The sequence below is a fragment of the Onthophagus taurus genome, chromosome 6, assembly GCF_036711975.1.
Source record: "Onthophagus taurus isolate NC chromosome 6, IU_Otau_3.0, whole genome shotgun sequence".
Lineage (NCBI taxonomy): Eukaryota > Metazoa > Arthropoda > Insecta > Coleoptera > Scarabaeidae > Onthophagus > Onthophagus taurus.
The window spans coordinates 771,964-796,537 of record NC_091971.1 but is presented as its reverse complement, the minus strand read 5'-3'; the positions used below and the strand labels follow the sequence as shown (position 1 = coordinate 796,537).

The following is a 24,574-nucleotide window of genomic DNA, read 5'->3' as shown; positions in this document are numbered from 1 at the left end:
TAGTTTTCGAACTCGACGCTAGAGGCGAGCACGAGTAGCAACGTGAAAGCCGCGTGTCATTTTTATTCCTTTATAGTTTTTTAGTTTATTAATTTGAAAGTGACGTTATTTTAAAATAGAATAGGGTAGTGCGCGTACGGGACGTCCCCACGTATCTTCCGGTCACCCGAACGGACGCGAAAGTCGCGTGGCCGCAGCACGGCAATGAAACATGTTTTTGGGTTAATTCCGCCATATTGAAAACGTAACTTAACCTTTGGTTGACGAGAAGTTCAAGTGGTTTTCGTCGTAAATACATACACATTCGTTTAAAAATAATAATAAGAAATTTAGGGAAAGAATTTGTCCGGGGGTGCCGGGTTTAGTTCCGGCGTCATAATTAATTATTAATTTTTTTTCTTTTCCGGAGGACATGAATCACCATTCGTTTAGTTTTTTAGTGTGCAAATGTGATTTGTGAACATATGCATCATTGTAGAAGACCGGAGTCGCGGCGGCTGCACTGACGGGGGGCCGAAAAATCGCCCGGAAAAACATGAGCAACCAGAAACCGGCGCCTACGGTGCCGCAACCAAGATACCCGCAGACTTCGTATCCTTTTTTTTAATCAAAAAACAAAGTTGCCCCTTAAATGCCCCATTTGCCTAAACATTTTATAAGTGGAAGTAATCAGGTGTCATAATCATTTTCTATCAGGGAGATGTCACTGTCTATTTATACAAAATTTGCGTTTAAAAAATTTTATTAAAAAAAGGGGCAAAGGGACACCTAAAGGAAAATGTAATAAGAAAATAACCAATGAGAACTTAGTCACACATACATTCCCTCTTGGTGTGCACATTGCTGTTGCACTTGTGTGCTGTAGTGGTGGTTACTTTCATAAAGGAGATTGTTTTGTGAATGTTTAACCATATGGTGTTACTGTTTTTGCGAAATTCCAACTTTGATTCAGGTAGGATCTTTATTAATTTTACGCAAATTAACATCACCGAAATGTTTTAATACTTTACAAGATTTTAACTCTTTCATTATTTATTGCTTTTTTAATCATTTATTTCACAATTTTGCCTGCTTCTCTTACATAACCTTTACAGGTATGTAATGATTTCTTTTTCTTGATTTAACATCCTTTTTCTTACCCATTTACATAAACCAGTTTTTCTTTTCATTTTTTTATTCAAAATAAAATATAGTTTTTCTGTAGCTTTCATTTTGGGTTACTTTTTATTAATTAAATAAAATTCCAAATTAAACGATCTTTGTCTGGTATAATTTTGGATGTTATTGACCTCTTTTGATCTAATGTGGGTTTACGCCAGATGGAAACAGATGATTTATTTTAATACATAAAGGTACAATTCCGTAACACACTCCTGTACATATATAATCTGTAAGTAGTGTCGCCTGCGGTTTGCCGTCTATTGCCTGTCTCGGAATTGTTTCTTTATTTGTATAAATTTTACGGTTTAAGTTGATAGTGTACAGGATTAGACCTAACCTAAAAGATTACAATTACCTACTCTAATCACCCAAATAGAGTTTCTCTACTAAATGTGGATTACAAAACATTTAAAGCACAAAAAAATTAAAAAGAACACAATTAAAATTGTAACTTCTATCAAAAATAAGAAGAAAATTGTATTTATTAACCATTTTTTAAGGTTATGTGATCATAGATATGAAAGTTTTTGTAAAACGAATTTAATTATGACAACAATGTCTGAGATATCTCTGATAAACGCCTTATTTGATGCATGAATGTTTTTAGACTCAATTAGAATAAATTAACGCCGAAATTTTGATTTGAAAATAACCAAATCCCGAATATTTGAACGTAGCCATACCGAAATGTTTAATATATATTTCACGTTATTTGAATGTGTAAACCTTAAAATCCTCTTAATTTTAGTAATGAACGTGATGATTAAAATAAGAATTAACTAAAATAAATTTGCATTATTGAGGTTATGTGCTACGTAAAATCAATATACCCCATTATCAAAGAAATGGTGCCTAATTTTGGTACAATAAAAACCTGTTTTGCATTATAAAATCATATTTGAGTAATTTAAATACAAATAAAGTGAATTGAATTTTAAATTAATAGTGTATAGGAAAAATTTCTTAAAAAATATTCGCTCAAATGTTACCGTTATCTGCATTACCGGCGTTTAATTTTCGTAATAACGGAACGAAATTTTCCAAATTACTCATTAAATAATATTAAAAATCCATTTCAAAATAGTCCAATATTTCTGATTGCTTCTAATTATTTGGTTAAAACTTTAATTTTGTTTTTAGAAATCGTTTTAATTTTGTAAACATTTCTTGTTACATGAATAATTAACAGGAAATGTTTATTAGCTGATTCATAACAAGAAAAGTAATAAAATGATAATAAAATTCTTGAATCGAAATGTGTATAATAACAAAAATAATAATACCAGTAGTTTAGATCTTTTGTGATGGTAAGTTGTACTAGTCACGTGTAGATGTAGCGACATCTGTGTGTGATGTGTGGTTAGATGTTGCGCTTGCGCCGCCACACTTCCTTGCGGAGAAACGGTCTACTACTATCAAACAGTGTACAGTCGATACAATGGCGTTGTCTGAAATAATTATTTTTTGACTAAAAATTTTACAACGTCTGTCATTTGACGTAGAAAAATCGAAAAAACTGTCAAAGAAAACGTAAGCTGAACGGTTCGCGAACGGAATCCGTTAAATTAGTGATTTTTTTGTTGTTGCAAAAGTGATGTATGCGTTCCCGTGGAATTCGTAAAACTCCCTTATCGATTTTTACGTTTGGTGTGGCAGCGGCGGATTCGGGCGCAAGAAAATGTTCACAATCCCTTAATAAAGCGAGCGCGTGGAACGAAACTGCGAGAGTGACACTAATTTATTTATTTTTTTTGTTCGCTGAAATAATAATATGCGGTATTTGACATTGCGTACGTATTCATGACCGCGATCGTTTTAAGAGTGTGAGGCGATTTATTCTAAATAGGAGGAGAGACGTTGAAAATGTTGACGACAACATTCCTTTCGCGTAGCCGTGAGATCGATGCGTTTTGGCGAAGACCAGCCGCGGTCCCAGCGCGGAGGACTAACGGGCGCATTTGAATAGTTGTCCCCAGTCACATCAAAATTATCGTAACCAACCATAAAAAATTGTAATACAAAAAAAAAAGGAAATAGCGAGGAAGCATGGTCTCGAGGTATGTTGCAAATGGGCCCGTAAAACAGGAGGGTATATGCCTCATACCTCCTCAACCCGCTCATCACTATCGGATGATACAGCCACAAAGTAAGTGATGGGACCCCCATTTTTTTTTTTTTTCAAATTCAATTAACTTAAATAGGTCACAAGATCCATGAACGAAACGTTATCTGCAACATGCACACCACCTTTATAAAATTTTTTCGTTCATTTATAAATCAATTTCGAACAAGTTTTTTTTCATCAATTATTTTCTATTATCTTCACTTATTATAATCCGGTTTCTTCTCCCCACCTTAATATCCCAACAGAGACAAGGTTTTTAAAGTTTTGTCAATTTACTGGAATCAATAATTTCGTTGCATTAAATTCTTAAAAGTTCTTAAACATAACCTCATTTTGCGAAGAAGGTGCGCACAGTTTTCGTATTCATTAATCTACACGTGACTATTATAAACTTCGTTCTGCTTTATGATTTTTATTAAATCATCCAAACGATTTTTTATACGTATATTGCCAGCTTATTACAGTTTATCCATTAAAAATTATAAACATAACCTTTTTCCTTAAGATGCTTTTAGTTATATACAAAGGCCGCCAACACCACAAAGTAGTAAGTAATACAAAAACTTTGTTTAAAGAATATTTTTTTAGATTTCAATTTTTGTTAATGATTTTTTTTTATTAATTTAGGAACAGATTATCATGTACAAGCACCTCAACAATATGGACCGCCGCCGTCACAAGCTGGTGGTAATCAAGCCCCAATAAGACCGGGGATGGCACCAACGGGGCCTCCAACGCAACCGTCAACGCCACCTAATAACGACTTAAAAGTGGCGCCCGTTGGCCAGGCTGGTATGAATCTGGTAGGTTTTAATGTTAGTAATCGCTCATTCTTAGCCTGCGTGAATATTTGATTGAAAATTGTTTTATTCGCCCCATTTAGGCGTTTGTACAGCAACCACAACAGGTGCGCGGCGGAACACAAAATTTTTACACTCCTAGGGGACCTCCACAGCAAACGCAAGCACCAAGGATGCCAAATCATCGGCAGGTTCCACAACAACCTGTTTTCCAAACGCAATCGACAGGACCTTATGTACCGATGCAACAACAGGTCCATCAAATGTATTGTGTACCGTTTTATAATTCGCAACGACCGCAACAACTTGTTCCACCGCTCTTCCAGAGTCAGTATACATTTACTACCTATCCGCCTGCTCAAGCTACACAACCTCAATGTAAGTTTAAACTGTTTAATTTAAAATAATATGTATAAAGGTGTGTCCAGACATTGTCCATATACAGGTGGTTCACATAAGAACCAACATAGAGCAGAGACTTATCAACATAGAGAAAATTTAAGAGCCAACTTTGAAGGCCTATAACTCGCCTTCAAAGTTGGCTCTTAAATTTTTAAAAAGTTCAATATTTTTGTAATACATTAAACTAGAAAAACCAAATTTTTAACCAAAAAATTAATTGGTAGCAAATTGAACTCAATTGTGGCATTTCAAAGGGTTGATGAAGGGTGGTATCCTAAATTTTGACACAAAGTTTTAACCTTTTGGCGGATATAACACATTACTACTTCATTTCATGTGGAATTTAATTCTAAAACTTTTCTTACTCTTATTACTTTTTAAAAAACTTTGTCGTTTTCATAAAAAAACTTAAATAACTAAAGACACATATTTCGTAATGTTACTTTAAGCATATATTCAGTAGTCGGCTATGAAATTGTACGTCAAACTTGACAAATAGGTTATAAAGTTATTTGACGACAAGGTTTTATAACCTATTTGTCAAGTTTGACGTACAATTTCACAGCCGACTACTGAATTTTCGATGATTTTAAGTAGCATTAAGGAAATTCGTGTCTTTAGTTATTTGAGCTTTTTATGAAAACGACAATGTTTAAAAAAAAATAATAAGACTAAAAAAGTTTTAGAATTGAATTCCACATGAAATGAGGTAATAATGTATTAAATCCACCAAAAAAACTGTCAAAATTTAGGGGACCATCACCCTTAATCAACCCTTTGCTACCGCGTTGATGCCGCGCAATGTCTGGGGACACACCTTAAGAATATATTGAAAATGTTTTAATAAAAATTATTTATATGTTTATAGTTTATGGTCAATTTCATGTACCACGCGCACATGCGCCGATGGTAACGGTGCCACAAAGTTTGCCGCAACAACCGCCACTTCAAGGGATGACTCCAAATCTCCCTCAAAATGTCCAACAAACAGGGGGTTCGAAAAAAACACGGCCGGCAAAAGCGATACCAATCATTGATCCAGTATCAGGAGTAGATAAATTAAATGAGGTTTATGATGAGGTTGAGTCGCTTCCTGCGTCAGCGGAATCATCTGCGAGACAAACGCCCAAATTGATGAATATGCCGAGTAAAGAAATTCAAACGGTGTTTAATAAACAAGTAACAATGCTAATTAACCAAGATAAAATGGAAGATCTAGATCATTCCTCATCGGTACCTGTCGTTGATCAGCAACAACAGCAGCATCTAGATACCCATACTAACATGCCACCTGCATTCCAAATGCTCAATCAGGCTGTCGTGCAACAACATAGCAATAGCATGCAAATTAGACATGATTCTGTACCATTTACAACAAAATTACAGGTAAATTTATTGATCGTTGTATAAAATTTATGTTCTAATAATAATTTTATTTAAGGTATCCCAAAAAGAATTCATACCGAGTTTAATCCCAGTTGTTCCTCAACCGCCCGTTAAAGAATCAACGCCAGTTGTTTCGGCAAACGTAGACGTTCCTGAATTGACGATCAAACAAGGGTCAATAAAGGACAGGGAAAGTCCCGCGAAAAACCGGAAACAACGTGGTGATCATGGAGGTGTTCCGAAAGAGAAAGATTTACCAAAGGACACCATCCAAGTATCTTCCTCTGTAGATAACAGGAGACCTAAAGAGGAATCAAAACAACAACCTCCACAACAACAACCAATTGCCAAGGAGGAAACAAAACCACCACTACCCAAGGAATTACAACCAACAATCGCGCTGGCAACACCTCCACCATTTACAAACAAGGATACCGTTGGTGCCAAGGATGTAGTGATACCAAGGGATGATCAGAAAAAAAATGTGGGTGGTCGAAAAGAAAAGACGGAACAACAGCAAAAATTTAATCCAGTACAGGATGTAACTAGTGATCATGGTGCAGCTCCAGGAAGTGGTCCTATCTTAGATAATAGTAAGTAGCTTTTAAATTTTTTATTTTTTAAAGTTTTGAATGCTTGGTGGATAAAAAGAAAAAGTGACTGTATATTTGGGCTAATAGTTGAAGTGAGTTCAATTATGTTTAAAAAAATAACCGAGTTAGGTTGGTTGAAAGTAATGATAAAGTGAAAACGAAATTACTACAAACGCCTCATTGAATATAAAGTACCATCAAGGTTCCATTTAGTGATTTAATCCTAGTCAATCATAATAATACTCATAATGTGTATTGAATATTTCATTCTGAACCGAAATTGTTTTATTATCCTAAAATTATTGCTCTATATTTAGTTGATGTATCTGTCGACATTTGTTATTTCAAAGCATTATGGAAATCTCCAATTAAATGAATTTTTGATAACACCTCATTTGTTGTAACTCTGGTCGGGTAGACGAGAATAACAGTTTAACAAACCAAATGTTGTCTCAAGATCTCCACACTGATCGTTTCACGACTATCCGAATGGCCTTGTAATGACAACGAGCTCATAGAAATGAACAAAAACCTTTTTTGCTGTATTTAGTTACTGGCAATAATTAACTAGTAATTTGTAATTTTTTCTATTAATGTTGTGTTCAGCTTCTCTAATTTGTTGGAATATTGTAATATGTAGTAGAGGACCAGAAGATTCTTGTTATGAGCGATCTCCAATGTTACTATAAGTTATGGTTCTAGGTAATTGTCAGAAAGTCATTTTATATTTATAGGAGGATATAAACTATTGCTGAATATGTCGCAGTAAAAGAATCTATGGAAACTACTATAACTTACAAAAATTCTTTTTAATAATAATATTCTGTTCATTAATCAATAATTACTTTAAGGCCATAACATGTTAATACCGGGTAACAAGAACTACATAAATCAATAAGGTTTGGAAACTGCATACTCATTCTTCCACAAAGGCCCATTTATCGCTCACTGAAAAACTGGCAACTAAACAAAATTTATGACAAATTGGATGAGGTGGTGGTCGACATCAATGCGTAGATTTCCTTCAACAATTGTGGCTTCTGTAATGGCAGAGTTGACCGTCTGCCAAATAACAAATGCAGTATTTACACACATACAGTATTTCCAAAACAAATATTTATAGATATATTTGATATAAATATTTATTTATATCAAATATTTTAAAATTTCAAAATATTTTCTATGTACTTATTTAGCGTCATCCTTATTTATTTGTTTTCTCAGTGTGCAAATAGAAAATAAAGCCATTAAGCGGATGCAGTCTGTATTCGCAATAAAATAATAATAATATTAATAATTATAGGAGTATACCAAGACATTTATAAGGCTTGTTTTGGTTCAAGAGGTCTGTAGTCCTGAACAGTTCTAAACCTTTCCGCGCATACTTATAGTAGGCAATATGTATGTGCAGAAAGGTCCAGAACTCTTCCGAACTACAGAAATCTTGAACATATCTCATAAATATATCAGTTGATATACAATAACTTATGAAGATGGGAACATATTTTTATATGAAAGAGATTAATAAATTGCTTGTGGAATACTTTCATCTTCTAAAGCGTAATTGTTACAGTTAACGCTGTAAATATGACATTTAGATCAGAAATTTTTCGTTAATCGTTCTGTTATAACACATCTAAAAAATAGTATTTACATAAAGATTATTTACAACAGAAATGAACAGAAGTATATCTCATTAATTTTTATTTGCTTGATCATTTTCTGGTTCATTATAAAAGATGTTTCTTTTGATTTGAAGTACAAGATGTTCTGTTGAATTAATGAAAATCCCAATTATCGAGGTCGCACTGTACCTATTTCCACTAAAAGTTGTCTTCACATCTTTACATTTGAATGCAGAAAGCATTATCTTTTTACTATTTTTTTTGTATTATATTGCGTCTTCAGACGAAACGTTCTGGTGTTATTTCTAGTTTTGCACTATCACTAGAACTAACACAAGACCTAGAACTAGAATCATTCGGGTTTAGCCGTCTTGAGAGACGTGCGGCTAAATCCGAATGTTTCTAGATCTAGGTCTAGTGTTAGTTCTAGTTTTAATTGTTATTTAGCATTAGATTGTGGTATATTTTTATTGAACTAAAAGTGGAACAAACACTATATCTAGAAATATTCGGGTTTAGTGCGTCTCTTAAGACGGCCGAAACTCAGGGTTGTCATAAGGACGCCACCTTTTTCCAAGCAAAACTTTTCCTTTGCAAAACTACCCAATGCCTGTACTATTGAGCAACGTTGCATTTTATGTGGGACAGTGCAAGTGCAGAGTAGTTTTGTAACTATGGTTACTGCATTCATGTTTGCGAGTTATATGAAATTCCCGGTGTAAACTTAATTAATCTTCATTTCTTTTGAAAATTCCAATTGCTGTATTACCTGAACAATATTTAGCAATTATTTTCCCTTTTTGAAAAAATAGTGATATAAAGCTGTTCTTTCTGCACAATCTCTACACTCAGCTGTAAGTTCTTCTCGTAACTGGAATAAAAAATTTGAAATATTTTCATCTTTATAAAGAACCCTTGGGCTTATTCCAACCAAATCGAGGATGCTGTAACATAACATTTCTGTCTTAGCCATTAAATGATTCATTCTCGTTTCGAAAATAATTTCAGTTTAAAATTTTGAAAGATGTCTAGTAAAAATAGTCTAGTTAATAAATAAAATTGGAATTTCATTTTTAAATGTAACTAAATTGTAACAAATATATTTAGTGTTTCGTCATCATAATTTTTCAGAACGTTTTTTTTAGAATAGAACGTAGCAAACGTCACATTGACATATTTAGGTTAGAAAGTTATTTTTTTTATTTTTATTACATTTACATCTTGTTTCGGTAATATTTCGGCTCCTCGAAGAAAATTGATACATTTTTATATAAAAAAAACAATAATAATCATTAAATAAAATTAGATTGTTGCGGTTTCCGTAACGATTGCGGTGAGGCACCATGTGTAATTATAACCTCAAACTTCTTCTTGTTGACGTAGGCGATTGCACTAACCGTAAGAGGTCGTTTTTCTAATAAAATTCATTCATCGAAACCGGGCCAAAAGCGCAGCCGTTAATCGTACGCGATCGAAATTCCGATCGTGGAGTGACGCAAAAAGAAAAATCTTAGATTTTAATCTTAAAAAAAAGTTCGGGTATCGTAATAACGCGATTTTCGGGTATTATCACGTGGTTCGATAGCGATGTTTAAAAATAGGTTGGTACGCCATTTTTTCAGTAAAAGTCCAAAAATTTTAACGTTCGTATAAAATCGCGCTAGTCCGATCGTTTACGAAGAACAAAAATTTCACCTTTCGTATAGAATCGTGTTGTTCCGATCGTTTACGATGTCCTTCTAAGATGGCAGACACTTCACTTCATTATGCGTCGACCACATGGGTCGTACGCAACGTGGTAAAGTAATTGTACCGCAATACGTGCAGTTCGTTTTTTTAAAATAATACTCAAGAATTAGAGATTTCGTTGTATTAACTACTATTATTTTAATTTAATCAATTCGCGTTAACGTTTTCGAGTGATCATTTTTAAGTTTTTCGTTTTCGCAGCGCGTATATAATAATTTATTTGTGACCTTGCGCCATACGTTTCAACCACACACATACTTTATCGTTTTAAGGATTTCCAATTGAAAAGGAAACGGGGAAACAAAATCGAAATTTTATTTCTCTCTTTTTTTTTTGTATGCGCGAGAATACGTTTTTAGTTTTTTATAACCGTATTTGGATCTTGATGCACCCCAACTCCTACTCGTCGTCGTCTGGTCGTCAGTTCTAAGAATAGATGCCTGAACCGGCCTTGTTGGATATGTCCGAGTGGCAAGTAGTAAATAGAGGTAATATTTTTAAAGCGAACAATTTCGATTTTACAAAACCCTTTCTCTTCACCTTTTCATTCGCATTAAATTACATTTCGTCGTCGCCATTGCTTGAACACCGAAAATTTTAGAAAGTTGAATGTCTGGTTTACCTTGTTATGAAATATGATTTTATTCTCTCACTTCGTTTTTTTTGCAACGTTGGCAAACCTGATTTTAACCTAGACATATGTTGTAACATGTGGAACATAATATCAATCATATTACGATAAAATTTCAAGTTTTTTTTGTTAATAACTATTAACGCAACCAACATAATACATATTAAAAAGAAAAAATTGTTTAATCGAAGCTTTTCTTTGCATAAATAATTTTAATGCATATTATTGTCTTATTGACCTTGGTTTATCTTTTTTTTTGGGTTATCTATATCATTTTAAGCGGTTTTGGTTGAAATTTTAATGAATATTATAAAGAGCGCCATCTTATAACTTGGAATTTGGAATTATTTATCTCGATATTTTTTATCTCTACGTCATCGTTGTATTAACTTTGTCTTTCAAGATGGCTAAACCCAAATGATTATAGTTCTAGGTCTTGTGTTGGTTCAAATGATAGTGCTAGTGTAAAACTAGAACTAACACTAGAACTAGAAAGTTTCGGATGTTTCTAGGTCTAGTGTTAGTTCTAGTTTTAGTTCAATCAAGATATGCAACATACTGATATCTTATGCTAACTAGCGCTGCTTACCATTGTCACTAGAACTAACATTAGACCTAGAACTAGAAACATTCGGGTTTAGCCGCACGTCTCTAAAGACGGCTAAACCCGAATGATTCTAGGTCTTGTGTTAATTCTAGTGATAGTGCTGGTGCAAAACTAGAACTAACACTAGAACTACAAAGTTTCGGATATTTCTAGGTCTAGTGTTAGTTCTAGTTTCAGTTCAATCAAAATATGCAACATACTGATATCTTATGCTAACTAGCGCTACTTACCATTGTCACTAGAACTAACATTAGACCTAGAACTAGAAACATTCGGGTTTAGCCGCACGTCTCTAAAGACGGCTAAACCCGAATGATTCTAGTTCTAGGTCTTGTGTTAGTTCTTGTGCAAAATTAGAACTAGAAACATTCGGATTTAGCGGTACGTCTTTCAAGACGGCTAAACCCGAATGATTCTAGGTCTTGTGTTAATTCTAGTGATAGTGTGATAGTGTGATAGTAGTGTGCTGGTGCAAAACTAGAACTAACACTAGACCTAGAACTAGAAACATTCGGGTTTAGCCGAACGTCGCTCAAGACGGCTAAACTCGAATGATTCTAGTTCTAGGTATAGTGTTATTTCTAGTGCTAGTGTAAAACTAGAATTAACACTAGACCTAGAACCAGAAACATTTGGATTTAGCCGCACGTCTCTCAAGACGGCTAAAGCCGAATGATTCTAGTTTCAGATCTTGTGTTAGTTCTAGTGATAGTGCTAGTGCAAAACTAGAACTAACACTAGACTTTCTAGCTCTAGGTCTGGTGTTAGTTCTAGTTTTAGTGCAATAAAAATATGCAACATAGTGATGTCTTATGCTAACTAGCGCTTTCTACCATTGCCACTAGAACTATCATTAGATAATTATTAACGCAACCAACATAATACACATTGAAAAGAAAGAAAATGTTTAATCGGAGCTTTTCTTTGAATAAATAAATTTAATGCATATTATTGTCTTATTGACCTTGGTTTATCTTTTTTTTTGGGTTATCTATATCATTTTAAGCGATTTTTTTTGAAATTTTGATGAATATTATAAAGAGCGCCATCTTATAACGTGGAATTATTTATCTCGATATTTTTATCTCTACGTCATCGTTGTATTAACCTTGTTAATTACCACAGATTTTTAATACTTTCTGTTCTAACCCATCCTTAATTTTCTTTAAGGTAAAGCAAAACAGAAAAATGCACAACAACGGGACAATAAACAGCAGCAGCTACAACAACCACCAATACAACAACGGGAATCGGTTAATAAGCCGTCGATACAAGTTCCTGTCCCGCAAACGCAACCGTCGAAGCCGACTAATAAAACAAATAAAATGAAGGAGCTTAACATGAAAGGTGCTAATAAGGAGGGTACAGATATGGACGCGTTTAGCGATAATCATGCGAACAATCCTGAATCTCCCGTAAACGTCGTCGGCAGGGGTGGATTCCCATCGGTAGTTAATGCTGCCCCTGCGGTACCTACCACAGTCGTTTCCACGATCGTCCATCATGCGACGAAGGAAACCAGTAGCGTCGTTCCGACTGTATCTCCTCCTGTTAATATTAATAGAGAGGAAGTGGTCGATTCTAATAAAATTGCTGAACAGCCGGAAGTTCAGCCGCCGCAACCAGCGACAATCACAGTCACTGAAACCGTTAAACCGCCCTCAATAAAGGCTTTCGATGTTACCGATATCGTTAAGGACGTTCCGAAACCTTTTACGGCGCATGATGTTTCAGCTGTTGATAAAAATGGGGATAAAATTGATTTGTCTAATGAAAAATTGGTGCAGGCCAAGAATGAGGTTAATATTAAAAATAATTCTTCCGATATAGAGAATAGTAGCGCGGGTGATATTAGGCAAAAATTAATTTATAAAGATGGTAAGTTTTTCCTTTTACATATTTTTAACTTTAAATCTTAACAAAAATCATGATGAAACTTCCAAGCTGATTTAATCTATCAAATGAAAGATACTCATTGGAATTCCTCGTTGCTGAAAAATTTTTTTTCTTATATAAAAGTATTTTATTCAAGTCTTTTTTGATATAATCTTCTTTTTGCAAATTTTTAGACCAATGGTCGCCATTTAATCTTGATGGTAAGAAAAGTTATGGCAAAGATTTCCTATTGGCTCTAAAAGACGATCCAAAGAGCAGAAGAAAACCTGACAATCTCCTCGAAGTCGTCTTACAAGAGGATAGAGGTCGAATCGGTGATATTAGCCGGTATCCATATCCTGGTAATATTATGAACCGCACAACTGACTTTACTCCACAATTTAGTGCTCCAAATTATGCTGGAAAATCGTCATCACGTGGCGGTGTAAGTATATCTTTTCAAATTTATTAATTAAATTAAAAATTGTGCAACTCTTTGTGTCTCAAGAAGTGAAATTTTGTGACAGAATTGATAAAACGCTATCAAAATACACTCAGTATAGGGTTTTGGTATCAATTTAAGCAAAATATGGTACTCCCCCCATTTTAGGTACTTGAGAGTATCATCAGGCATTAAAATATTTTGTAGTGATGCTGCAGTATACAAAAACTTTTATTGCTAATATAAAAATAATGCATTTTTTATTAATATAATAACCCTTTGCTTTAGCTAAATCACATTATAAGTTTTTTCTTTCATTACAACATAAGTAAACATTGCAGGCAGTACGTTTTGAGTGGTTTCTGGATTGAATAGCTTTGGCAGAACAATTTTCACACCTTCCTCTTTCTTTTCAACATTCAACATGCGGGTTTAGCCTTGCGCCTCTTAACATTTGCGCGGCCGCTCAATAAACAATTAGGTAACGTCAAAACGTAACAATACGTGATCGGTCACGAAAGTGTTAAGACGTCTAAACCCAAATGATTCTAGGTCTTGTGTTAGTTCTAGTGATAGTGCTAGTGCAAAACTAGAACTAACACTAGACCTAGAATATTTCTAGTTCTAGGTCTAGTGTTGGTAGTTCTAGTTATAGTTCAATAAAAATGTGCAACATTATGATGTCTAGTGCTAACTAGCGCTAATAAGTACTGCCACTAGAACTGATACTAGAACTAGAAACATTTTGGTTTAGCTCCACGTCTCTTAAGACAGCTAGGTATAGTGTTAATTCTAGTAATAGTGCTAGTGCAAAACTGGAACTAACACTAGAACTAGAAAGTTTCTGGAGTTTTAGTCTGCTTTTCCAGTTTTCTCCATTATCTATCAATTTCTGCCTTGTTCTTCTACTACTTCAGCGGCATTTTCCTCATTTTGATTAGTTAGTTGTTTTACTACTTCATCTTCCAGCATAGCTACCTCACTATAGTAGAAACCACGAAAGCTGGCAGTGACAGATCGCTTAAAAATAGTATGAATCAAGATATGGACGTACGACTTAGATTATTTCACCACATACATTTAAATGTAGGTTATGTTAGTAATGGAGGTTATATGTCAAACATTGTCAAAGATATTATTTAAATGATTTTCCTTTCAAAGAAAACATAGATTCATGACAACGCTCACAAGACGTTTCGATTTGAGGTTATAATTATAGAGTTACATCCCTTAGAAGAACAGACGTACTTTTTCGACGTGGCCATTTGAATTGTACAGCAGACATATTAAACTAATGCTATTTCTTTCTAACACACATTACTCTCTAGCGGTTTGTGAACTACGTATGGCATTTGTAAGAGCGGAAAACGATGATTTACTGCCAGCTCTCGTGGCGTCTACTATACCACTAGTAATAACAATATCATCTTCTTCATCTTCTATGTCTGTCTGTTCAGAATTATTCAACACGAGATTTTCTAATTCAACACAAACTTTTTCAGCCTCAACCAAAAGTTCTTCATCAGTCAAAGCTTTGTTTAAGTACCAAAACGTATCTGTATTCTCTTGGCTCATTTTTACATCAATCTCAATATTGTACCTGTTATTATCCTGACGGTACTTCTATGTACCAAACAAAATGTAACTTTTATCGCGATAAAAATAAGTAATGTTTGAAAATTGTAATTGGTAAACAAATACACAAAGCTGCTTACAAATCACACCTAATAACCATTTATCAATGAGATACCTTTTTCAACAACAAAATTCAGCAACACCACTTTTTACTAAACTTCTAACCTCACATTTGGATGAATAAGTTTAAATATACCTAAAAACCCTACAGTGCGGATTACATCATTTTTATACAGGTTCTTTCTTATATAGTAGAAAGTACCGACAGCTTTAAATGCGCTGAATAGATGACTACAATTTAAAAAGACACAAAGGGTTAAAATGATGTAAATTTTGAGTGAAAGTAGTGATCTGAAGTCTTCAAAAAAATAAAATGAAGTTAATTTCAAACTGAAGTAATAAATAGCGATTTTTTTAACGATTTGTTTTGATTATTTGGAGTAATTCCTTTATTTATTTTTTTAGGCCAGCACAAAGAGAAATAGCCAAATGAGTAAAGCTAGTGGAAATTCAAAAAGCAGTAAAGCTGAAGTGGTTAGAGTGTCTTTACATAAAGACGTTAAGTTAAACGTAACTGAAAACGCGTGGAAACCAACTCGATTTACGAGTAGCGGCGAGCAACCCGAAGAGGACAAGAAAACTCACGTAATTAAAATTAATTTAATTTTCAAAATTATTTTCTAATTATTTTATTTTTCAACAATAATTAGGAATTATACAAAAAAGTTCGTGGTATTCTAAACAAATTGACGCCGCAAAAATTCGACGCCCTACTACAACAAATCAAAAATTTACAAATTGATACGTCCGATAGGTTACAGGGCGTTATAGATCTGGTGTTTGAAAAGGCGGTAGATGAACCCAACTTTTCAGTTTCCTACGCGAACATGTGTAGCGAAGTGGCACTGATACAAGTGCCCGCGAACAATAAAAAAGAAGGGGAATTTGTTAACTTTAGAAAATTGCTTATTACAAGATGTCAAAAAGAATTCGAAAAAAATTCTCAAGAAGAAAAGTCACACAATAAAATGGTACAAGACATAGATGAATGTACAGACCCGGAAAAGAAAAAAGAATTACAGTTACTTTTAGAAGATGAAGAGCGACGGCTACGAAGAAAATCAGTCGGAAATATCCGTTTTATAGGCGAATTGTATAAAAGAAATATGTTAACAAACAACATAATGATGCGTTGTTTAGAGAATTTATTGGGGAATAGAGATGAAGAAAGTTTAGAATGTCTTTGTAAATTGTTATCGACTATTGGTGAAGAATTAGAGAAACGAAAAATGTCGTTAAATCACATTTTCGGTACTGTGAAAGAAATAGCCGATAGAAAACACGGAAAAATTAGCAGTAGAGTTAGATTTATGTTGCAAGATGTGATCGACTTGCGTTCTGCCAAATGGGTGCCTCGTCGTCAAGACACTAATCCTAAGACCATCGATCAGATACAACAGGAAGCGAATGACGAACAATTAAACATTCAAGCGATGAATTCCGGTCCTCACACGCCACGTAAAGATGACCGAAGCTCATCATCATCCACCGATAAGAAACAACGTCGTAACAACGTTAGCGACAACGAGGGTTGGACCACGTCGCAAACACGCGGAAGTCGCGCCTCATTCACTGTGCAATCCGACAAGCTTAAAAATAAACCTGTAAGTTTTTGAACTTATTTTGATGATGTGTCAATAAAGTTTGTTTTAGCATTGTCCACCCCATTGTTGTTGTATCAGTGCCTTTTTAATAGTTTTAAATTTAATTCTGTTCTGCATGTTAAGTTAATGTGTTGTTTAAATTTTTTTTTTCATCAATATGACGGTGATTGGATGTTTTATCTTCTGCCTGTAGCCTCAATTCGATGAACCATTGGGATCCAGCAATATGTTTGGGCAATGGGGTCGCGGATCTAATCTTAAAACAAACCCACCGTCTTCCCTCGCTAATATGTACGCTCCGTTAGAAAATATGGGTAATGATGTTGAAAAACGGAGTTCTATGGGTGGCACTTATCGATCGAAGGATCCTTACACTTCTAAAGGACCAAGTCTTGAAAGAAATTACAAACATTCATCATATGAAGGTAATTTAATTTTATGATTTTTATTATGTCAAAAATAACTTTTTTTTTTGATTTTTTTAGATGGTAGAGGTTCTAGGTCCGGTTCGCAGCATCGTTCACACAACGGTTCACAACGTTCAACGCCGATTTCTTCGACGACGAACGCTCAGCAACCACAATCTTCCGTGCCGAAACAGATGCCGCCGCCGTCACCATTAAATATTGTGGCACCTCCGCCATCATCTAAAATAATCCCTGATCTAACGCCCGAACAACTTGAACTGAAAGTTAAGACAATCATTGAAGAATACTTAAATGATTGTTCGACCGTGGAGGCGTGCGAAGAAGATATTCGCGATAATATCCCCGAAACGGCTTACGCTCAATTCGTTTCGACCGGTTACAATATTGTCCTGGAACGTTCAACGACTGCTCGCGTTAAATTGAGCGGTTTTTATGCTCAATTAATTAAAATGAATCGATTATCGTTGGATCAGTATTGTATGGGGCTTGAGGATGTTCTTAGTCAAGCTGATGATTTAACGATAGATATACCAATGATTTGGGACTATTTAGGAGAGATAATTGGTAAGTAAAATTAAATTCAAAACTCGATATAACGGATTTGTATGGGGAAGGGAATGTTCGTTATATGAATAATTTCAATACAGAATTTTGGACAGGGATTCACACTTAGTGGAGCTAATTTTAACACTATATCTAGAACTAGAAACATTCGGGTTTAGATATCTTGAAAGACAAACACGAATGTTTCTAGTTCTAGTGTTAGTTCTAGTTTTAGTTCAATAAAAAAGTGCAACATAATGGTATCTACTAATTGGCGTTAATAAGCACTGTCATTAGAACTAATACTAGAACTAGAAACATTCGAGTTCAGCCATATGTTTTTCAAGGTATAGTGTTAGATCTAGTTTTATACTTGTGCACTGTCACTAGAACTAGAACCAATCGGGTTTAAGGTGGGATTTCCTATCCGCGTCTGTCGCAAGCGTGTTACGCGTGCGTTCAACACTTAACCACAGATGCCACCTAGTTAAGCATAATAGATTTCCTATGAATGCGAACTAAAGGCCCGTACAGACACGTTTAGTAATTTAGTCGAGTAGCGAGTAATTTAGTAACTCGCCACGTGCGGACAGTACAATTTAGTCGAGTAGTTTACTAAAACGATTTAATCGAGTAGATCCATTTGATTCTATTTTTTCGGTCGAGTAGCGTACCCCCACTACTTACAACTGCCACCAAACACGTGCGAACGCATAAATTTAGTTTAGTGAATTAGCAATTTATTGTATTGCGAGCGATGACGTCGTTTGTTCATCTTGAGTACCACTAAAGTGTCTTGAGCGTATTAAATGTGGGCAGTTGCCATCTACTAAACGTTCCAGTGGTAAGTGGCTACTCGCTACTCGACTAAATTACTAAACGTGTCTGTACGAGCCTTAACGCAATGCGGTGCGACTTACGCGTGCGTCATACACGTCTGCTTCGGAAGCAGACTTGACGTGAGTCTAAATGTGCGTTTTGAGTATTTGCTGGGATTTGCCGTATTATAGTATAGGGTTTATGTTTGAAAATGATAAAAGTTAGAATTGCACTACTAAAGGTAGTACCATTCTAGTAGTAGAATGGAAGCTAGAATTCAAAATGGTATAAAAGTAAGCTAATATTTTATATAAAGTGGCTATGTTAAACTTCTTTGTACCTTCTTCTTGGCATTCTACTGAGTCTTATGGTGTATTGAAATAGTCTTTTAATTGATTGCATAGGGTTGATTGAGATTTAGGGGGGAGATCAGTTCAGATGTAGATACATCTATTGAAATATTCATTGAAATTAATTGAGTTCACTTGAAATTAAAGTGACCTTGCAACTAAGCGTATTAAATGACATATAGGATTTCGACAAATCTAGAAACATGAATTTCGTCTTGAAAACTCGATGTTTTGTTTAAATTTGACATAAAGCTAAGTTTCCACATACATGGATAATTCGCGTCAGTACGAAGCCAATTTAGTGGCGCCAATTAGCTGGCGCCAGAAGTTGTTTCCACATAAATGTTATAATTGTGTACTGGCACAGGAATAAAGATGGCGTCAAGTGATGTACTTCGCCCAGGCATCAATATGGTGGTCCAAATGTGCTCCTTTTAACTGCACACGTTATTAATTAAAAAAAAGCGAAAACATAGTTGCTGGGTTAGAACCTAGTACTTTAATTAGAGAATTATACCATGAAGGTCAGCAAGCATCTTTTAATCATTTAACAATGACTGAAGAGAGTTTCATGTTTTTGTTGATTCAACTATACTCTAAAATACAACAACAACATACGCATATGAGAGATGCCATTCCAGTTCCTGTAAAACTACAAGCAACTTTAAGATTTTTGGCTTCTGGAGATTCTTCTACATCCTTCCAATATATGTATAGTTTGCTAAAAAGCACAATTTCTAAATTTATATGTGAAGTGCTTTATGGTGAAGTACTTTATGGTATATATTCAATTTTATACGCATTTTGTATAGTTTTACTATTTCCACATACAAATGGAAACTTTGCTAGTTTAAGACTAAAATCGTGTTCAAATCCAATTCAAGACTTAGGTTGGCAATGGTTAGAGCGTTTAGTCTCTGTTATCTTGGCAATCTTCAATAAATATCGGTGCTAAAACTTTAACAATTAGAAGCTGACGAGGTTCGGTCATGAATATGGATTTGATATCTCGATATTTCAAGTAAACCGAACACATTTCAGCTTTAAGAGTGTCTATTTGAAACTAAATAACTGTAAAATCTATCCTAACACTTCTCAGTGCAAATATTATAGTTTCCAATTTCTCATTATTTCTAAAAATAAGTATAAGACTGGAGATTTTTTTATGCGCAGAATCGGATACTGACAGATACCAGCTGAAGTCTTAGCAGGTATGTGCTCCAGAACAGTTTAGTCTCGATTTTGATAAGTCTTGGGACATGAACCTAAATTTTGACTCAACTAGACATCTATATGGAAGTATTGCAAATTAGAATTTTGAATTGTTCGAATTGAATTCTTTTCGAACTGATATAGTGGACGCCACGAGAGCTGGCAGTAAATCATCGTTTTCCGCTCTTACAAATACCATACGTAGTTCACAAACCGCTAGAGAGTAATGTGTGTTAGAAAGAGATAGCATTACTTTAATACGTCTGCTGTACAATTCAAATGGCCACGTCGAAAAAGTACGTCTGTTCTTCTAAGGTCCGGTTTATCAATATCTAGTTAATCTGTCAATTAAAATTGTAGCTGATAGATAACATTGCCGAATGGTTTATCCACCCGTAGTTTAGGGTAATCTTATAGATAAATATGACATTTGGATACCCACCAGATTGAAGTACTGGTTAAGGGTTTACCTATTAGATATTGTCAAAAAATGTGAGCACAAGTTTGGTTGCTTGGTGAAAGGAAATGACAATAAAATTAAAATATAACGTCAAAAATAAATTAAGCTTATAATTCTGATGATGGATAAGCAAAAGAAAGAAAAGATCATCAAATTTTAGTATAGCAGAAAAGAACTTGCCGATGGATTTGGCAAACGAATTTAAAAATGTTATAGAAAATAAATAATAATCTAGTAATTAAAAAATAATAATAATATAATCTATAATCTAATATAGTATAATCTCGTCTTAATTTTAACCAAGATTGACAAAACTGGGTCCTTTTTTAACCGAAATCTAACAAAAAAACGTGTTAGTCCAACTCCTCAAAGTGGTTTTGACTTTTGTCTTTCTTTTATAATATATGGTCGTCGTTTATAACTTAAGAGTTGGACAATATCCTCATCTTTATCGTTGTCTAATAAATATTCATGTAGGAATTCCATTATAAAAGAGGTTTTCGAAAACAAACCACAATACCGAAAGCACACGGGAATGATAACCTCCAAAACACGATCAGCTGTTTATATCAACTTCACAAACTAAAGTCAATTATTCAAATTTCACCAATTACGTTTCATTTCCGTTTCTAATGTTAACACTCAGGGGTACCATCTATGTTCTATCTCGTAGGTTGCTGCCTGTAGGGTAGAAAGTTGCTGGATAAACTGGTTTACTGAGGTTATCTGTTAGGCAAGTTTATCCGTGAGTTGCGTATCTAACAGATTTAACTCGACATTGATAAGCCGGCCGATTTTACCACCTCCTGATAAATTTATCCGATAGATAAATCCAGTTCTTAGCCAATGAGAGCGCTTAAAACCGCCGTAACCATGGCAACTATCCTCTAGATAGTTTATCAGGAAGATGGTAAAAGTGGGCCTAAGGGATGTAACTCTATAATTATAACCTCAAATCGAAACGTCTTGTGAGCGTTGTCATGAATCACAAGCTGAAAATGTTTTCTTTGAAAGGAAAATCATTAAATAATATCTTTGACAATGTTTGACATATAACCTCCATTACTAACATAACCACATTTAAATGTATGTGGTGAAATAATCTAAGTCGTACGTCCATATCTTGATTCATACCATTTTTAAGCGATCTGTCACTGCCAGCTCTCGTGGTTTCTACTATATCTCTATATTTTGGTTATAATAGATAAAAGTGATTTTAAATTTAACGTTGCTAGAAACATTTGGGTTTAGCTGAACGTCTCTCAAGACGGCTAAACCCGAATGATTCTAGTTCTAGGTATAGTGTTAGTTCTAGTAATAGTGCTAATGAAAAAAACCTAGAACTAGAAAGTTTTGGGTTTAGCCATGCGTCCTTAGACCCTAATGTTTCTAGTGTTAGTTCAATAAATATATGCAACAATCTGGAGCACAATAACAACTAAAAGTAGAACTACCTGTATTACTTGATTTATACACCATATAGACAACTGGGGGAATATCGCGAGTTTATCTATGAATGTGGAAAATATTCTATCTGTTATCTGAAGTCCGTTATATCGAGGTTTTACTGTATATTCCTTTTAATTTTAATTAAATCTAATTTAATTTATTAAAATTTAAATGATGATTAATGTGAAAGTAGTGGACTGAATCTTTTAAATGAAAAAGAAAATTTTTTAACTGATAATGTTGATAAATAAAAGAAGTAGATTTTAATTTTTGATAAAATGTTTTTAAAATATATATTTTTTTTATAGCATCATTATTATACGAAAACACATTACCTCTAAAAAGGCTGCATCAGTCGTTTAACGTCCTAATTAGTCAGGGTCACGCGGCGAAGCTTTTAGCAACTACTTTTAAGTTGGTGATGACGGAAAAAGGTCCGAATTTCCTGGCGGCAATGTGGAACTCATCGGAACTTAGTTTATCAGATTTCATGCCAAGCGAAAACGTGAACGATTTTATAAAATATTACGTAAGAAATTAATCTTGAAACGTCATAAAATTCGTCTTAATTTAATTCAATTATTATTTTTTAATAGAAATTGGAATGTTTGGTTGGGGGAGAAAGTACGGTGTCATGTTCAAGCGGTTTATCTTATGAGCAAATTCACAAAAAGCTTTTGGAGTTCTTGGACAATGAAAATAATTTTGATGATATACTCAATTGGGTTAATGTAAGTTTGGATTAAGATGATTTTTTTTATTATGGTGTGGTAATATCGATTTATTTTGAATAGGCTAACGTAGGAGAGCGCGCAAAAGAAAACGAATTCATTAGGGTGTTGGCAACGGCCATTTTTGAACATTCAATAGTCAAGCTGAAACTACAAATCGAAACCTTACGGAAACACTACAATCTGTTCAATTATTTTGTTGCTGCAAAAACTGATTACGAGTTGCAAGTATTGTATGCGCTACAAGCGTATGTTAACAAATTGGAAGTTCCACAAGGTACTGTTTAAAAAGGGTTAATAAATTAGTTGAAATCATTTTTTATCAATTTTTAGGCCTGTACTTGTCGGCGTTTTCAACTTTATACGATGATACAATACTTTCGCACGATAGTTTTCTAAAATGGGAAACAAGTACCGATCCGGCAGAGCACGATGGGAAAGGTAATAATTAATATCCACGATTTTTATGTGTACTTTATATAAAAACTGGTCTTAATGTGTTTTTGATGCTTCTTAGGTGTGGCCCTGAAGCAACTAACCAGCTTTTTCACAAACATGAAGGAGATAGACGATGATACATCATCAACAGATGAAGCTTAGTGTTTCGTAACAATGGCCTTTATATAAGACCTAATAAAAAAAGTAAATTGATGATAAGACTTTAAGTGAATTGATGAAAGTGATTGTAACCTAAAAAAAAAAGAAACTCTTAGTTAAAATTTATACAATTGTTTATATTATATATATATAAATATTATATACAATTAAAAATATACAATAAAAGTTTGGACAAAAAAAATCGAAAAAAAAGTAGAATAGTGCGGGATGGAACGACCCAACAAAACAACAACCAACATCTACAAAAAAAAAATAAGTAAAAATCAACTTTGACATCAACTTGTAATGAATGATATAATAAGAGGTGCCCTGTGAACCGTGTGGAAAATCATGGACTGAAAAAATTATTATTAAATAAGTGATGATTATTATAGATTATTATTGGTTGGTTTTTACATAATATGAAAAATAAAAAGTAATAATTATATTTTTTTGGTTCTAGCAAACAAGGTATTGTTATCCTTTCTTCTCACCTGTCAAAATCCCTTATATTTTTATTATATTCATTTTAAATATAAATAAATATATATTTACAGATCTAATTATATATTTTATAATGTATTATTATTAACCTTATTTAAAAAAAAAGTGCTGGGTCTGTTTTGTAAGTTTTCTATGTCGTAATCAATACATTGTTTGCTGAATTAAAAAAATGTTTTTGATAAGATAAATGGGTAAAGGCTAAAAGAACCGGACCCATATTTTGTCAAAGGATTTAATTATTCTCTTATAGATATTGTAAATCAATTTTTTCTGTTTTAAAATCATCGAAAATAGATTTTCTTATTACCATTAAGTTATTATTTATAGGTAAATATTGTTCTGTATAATAAAAAAATATACAGTTGCACACACACATACTTGAGTTGCTTTTAGGCTCTTCTTTCTAATAATTATATTATGTATTATTTATATATATAAATGAATATGTACATATAAAAAACATACAGAACAACTAGTCTTAAGAATAACCTACATATATATAAATATTGAAGCGATTATTTTAAGGACTATGTTGATTGACGATGACGGATTTATTATTATTATTATTATTATAATTACGTACAATTTACTTTTTTTCCACCAAACTGCCCCTTCACAATTTTTTCCCCAAAAAAAGATAAACAAGATTATGACCATCCCCTTGTACAGTCAACTCGTAAAATAATGCGCCCTCAAATAACGTTCGTATAGGCAACTATATTTACAAATTTATATTTAAAAGTGATAATATGAATTAAATTTTGATTTCACGTTAACTATACGAAC

At 33.8% G+C, this 24,574-nt stretch overlaps 1 protein-coding gene across 11 annotated transcripts; it reads left to right on the top strand.

Moving 5' to 3' along the window:
- Nucleotides 1-29: 29 nt before the first annotated feature.
- Nucleotides 30-23,486, top strand: LOC111428989 (eukaryotic translation initiation factor 4G1). Of its 11 annotated transcripts, none has more exons than XM_023064764.2 (17): nucleotides 30-591; nucleotides 3,802-3,833; nucleotides 3,914-4,089; nucleotides 4,170-4,464; nucleotides 5,357-5,874; nucleotides 5,930-6,467; nucleotides 12,250-12,957; nucleotides 13,149-13,399; nucleotides 15,497-15,676; nucleotides 15,742-16,695; nucleotides 16,889-17,120; nucleotides 17,181-17,687; nucleotides 22,265-22,485; nucleotides 22,553-22,687; nucleotides 22,751-22,964; nucleotides 23,021-23,128; nucleotides 23,205-23,486. In XM_023064764.2, exons 1-17 carry the CDS (start codon nucleotides 536-538, stop codon nucleotides 23,285-23,287), a joined length of 5,208 nt encoding a protein of 1,735 aa, XP_022920532.2. In that variant the 5' UTR covers nucleotides 30-535; the 3' UTR covers nucleotides 23,288-23,486. The 11 variants fall into 11 exon arrangements, with proteins under 11 accessions (XP_022920532.2, XP_022920528.2, XP_022920531.2 ...); XM_023064760.2 differs by having other exon boundaries at nucleotides 3,914-4,101; XM_023064763.2 differs by lacking the exon at nucleotides 30-591 and adding an exon at nucleotides 851-952 and having other exon boundaries at nucleotides 3,792-3,833.
- Nucleotides 23,487-24,574: the final 1,088 nt, after the last annotated feature.

Excerpts from the sequence above, each read along its gene's own strand:
- LOC111428989 (XM_023064755.2), top strand. The coding sequence starts at position 3,208 with ATGGTCTCGAGGTATGTTGCAAATGGGCCCGTAAAACAGGAGGGTATA. Across the intron at positions 4,465-5,356 it reads TCAAGCTACACAACCTCAAT|TTTATGGTCAATTTCATGTA; the intron begins GTAAGTTTAAAC and ends ATATGTTTATAG. Across the intron at positions 16,696-16,888 it reads ACAAGCTTAAAAATAAACCT|CCTCAATTCGATGAACCATT; the intron begins GTAAGTTTTTGA and ends TTCTGCCTGTAG.